This window comes from Echinops telfairi, unplaced genomic scaffold, assembly GCF_000313985.2.
Source record: "Echinops telfairi isolate 266 unplaced genomic scaffold, ASM31398v2 ScPeMD7_4;HRSCAF=17, whole genome shotgun sequence".
Taxonomy (NCBI): domain Eukaryota; kingdom Metazoa; phylum Chordata; class Mammalia; order Afrosoricida; family Tenrecidae; genus Echinops; species Echinops telfairi.
The window spans coordinates 51,565,240-51,567,166 of NW_022103900.1; the positions used below are offsets into that span (position 1 = coordinate 51,565,240).

General features: G+C 40.7%; 1 protein-coding gene across 1 annotated transcript in view; it reads left to right on the forward strand.

Annotated features, from left to right (window-relative positions):
- The window catches only part of DARS1 (aspartyl-tRNA synthetase 1), an 83,252-nt gene that overhangs the window by 59,742 nt on the left and 21,583 nt on the right, over positions 1–1,927 (forward strand). The window contains exon 9 of the mRNA XM_013004987.2: positions 729–876. Coding sequence (XP_012860441.1) covers positions 729–876 — 148 coding nt within the window. The remainder of the gene's footprint in view (positions 1–728; positions 877–1,927) is intronic.

Consider the following 1,927-nt stretch of genomic DNA (forward strand, 5'->3'; position numbering starts at 1 on the left):
TGATGTAGACTAGATAGTAAGTTCAAAAGAGGGACAAGATGGAATTTGCGTCAGTCACCATAAGAGAGAATTCAAACAGAAGTGGGCGTTATGGATAAAAATCCATTTTCCTCCAACTTTTTGAAGCTCCCTCATTGAGACAACAGAGATGTCATTCTAGTGAATACCATTCAGCATCAGTGTGTTGTGCATTTGGCCACATCGTCTTTTTATGGGGGCATTTAGGAATCATAAGTGACTGAGGAAAGAATGTGCTCTAGGAATCTAAATCTGATGATGGAGCCAAGCCGGAGTCAAGAAGACCACGGAGGAGCAAAGTACAGTTAGGATAGCTGTACTCCGGACCACATTAATCGCTAGTGTATGCATAATGCTCCCTTGTACAGGGTCTTGTTTAGTGTGAGTAAAATTTTAATGAGTGAGAACTCCTCAGTATATTGGTCATACCTGCACCTGTTTTAAATTGCTGAGAAGACACCTCGGGGTCTTGCGTTTGCTTTGGTATCCTCATGAGCCTCATTTACAAACTGACTTTGAGGCCTGGACTAGATGACTGTAGGCATTTGTAATGAACGTGCCATCCAAAAGGAAGCGAAAACAGATGGCCTTTCAAAGGTCCATCCAGCCCTGTAATGAAAAGATTTGGAGACTCCTCAAATTTTGTGTTTGAATCTTAGTTTCTCTAAACTTGAAAGTACCATTTACCGTTTATTGATTTAACTTTACAGTGTTCAGAGCTGAAGACTCCAATACCCACAGACATTTAACTGAATTTGTTGGTTTGGATATTGAAATGGCTTTTAATTACCATTACCATGAAGTGGTACAAGAGATTGCTGACACCTTGGTCCAAATATTCAAAGGGCTGCAAGAAAGGTAAAAAGTATTTTTTATCATTACTCTTTTTACATTTAAATCAGCTCACGTTCTATAATTAAAAGCAATTATTGATTTGAAACATGCAAATTTGAGCCTCAGTTTCCGCAGCTATTAGCTGGAGATAATATGATTACCCACCTCTGTGCTGTGTTGTGAGAATTAAATAAATTAACATGTGTAAATTGCTTCACCTGTGCCTGGCATATGGCATGCACTCAATGTAGATATAAGCTGATCTAGACTTAACCGTTTCTGACACAAGCTTAATTTACATGTGGACAGACTCAGTAAAACTCAGGAACTAGTAGAATACTTTATCTGTAGGTATAGGATCTGGTGAATTGACCAAAAAACATTCCCAGAAAATTATTAGATGTGTTCAAAGTGTTCTGAAAATTAAACTATAGGAAATGTTCACTGTGCCTGCTGCTGTGTATGCCTCAGATAGATTCCAACTCATAGTGGCCCGCCGGACCCCTTAAGTGCTGATCATTTCCAGGCAACACCGTTAGCCTGTGAAACATTGTGATGCGATCTATTTTTAGCAACTTAAAATCAAAAAGTCCATACATCGGTCATTGAGGTTTTCTTTAAAACCAAAGTCTCGTGTTAGTCCAGATGGACTAGAGAAACAAATTCATAGATTCTCATGTGTATAAGAGAGTTTTATATAAAAGACTAATTGTATATTAAGAAAACATCCCAGCCCAGTCCAGGTCAAGTCCATAAGTCCGATATGAGCCCATATGTCCAATACCAGTCTGTAAATTCCTCTTCAGATTCACACAGTCCATGCAGTGACGCTGAGTGCAGGAAGATCACAGGCCAGTGTGGGTGGAAAGTCTTGTGGATCCAGTGGCAGTGGAAGCATCTTAGTGCTGCCATGGATCTCCACGTGGCACCTCTGGCTCCAAGGCTCTGGCTGCCATCAGCATAGCTCCATGTGGCTTGTCAACAGGAATGTCTCTCGGGGAGAGAGTATCTGGCCTCCAGTGAGCTATTTATCTCCTTTGCGTCTCCAATGAGGTCATCGAGCTGCAACTTGATT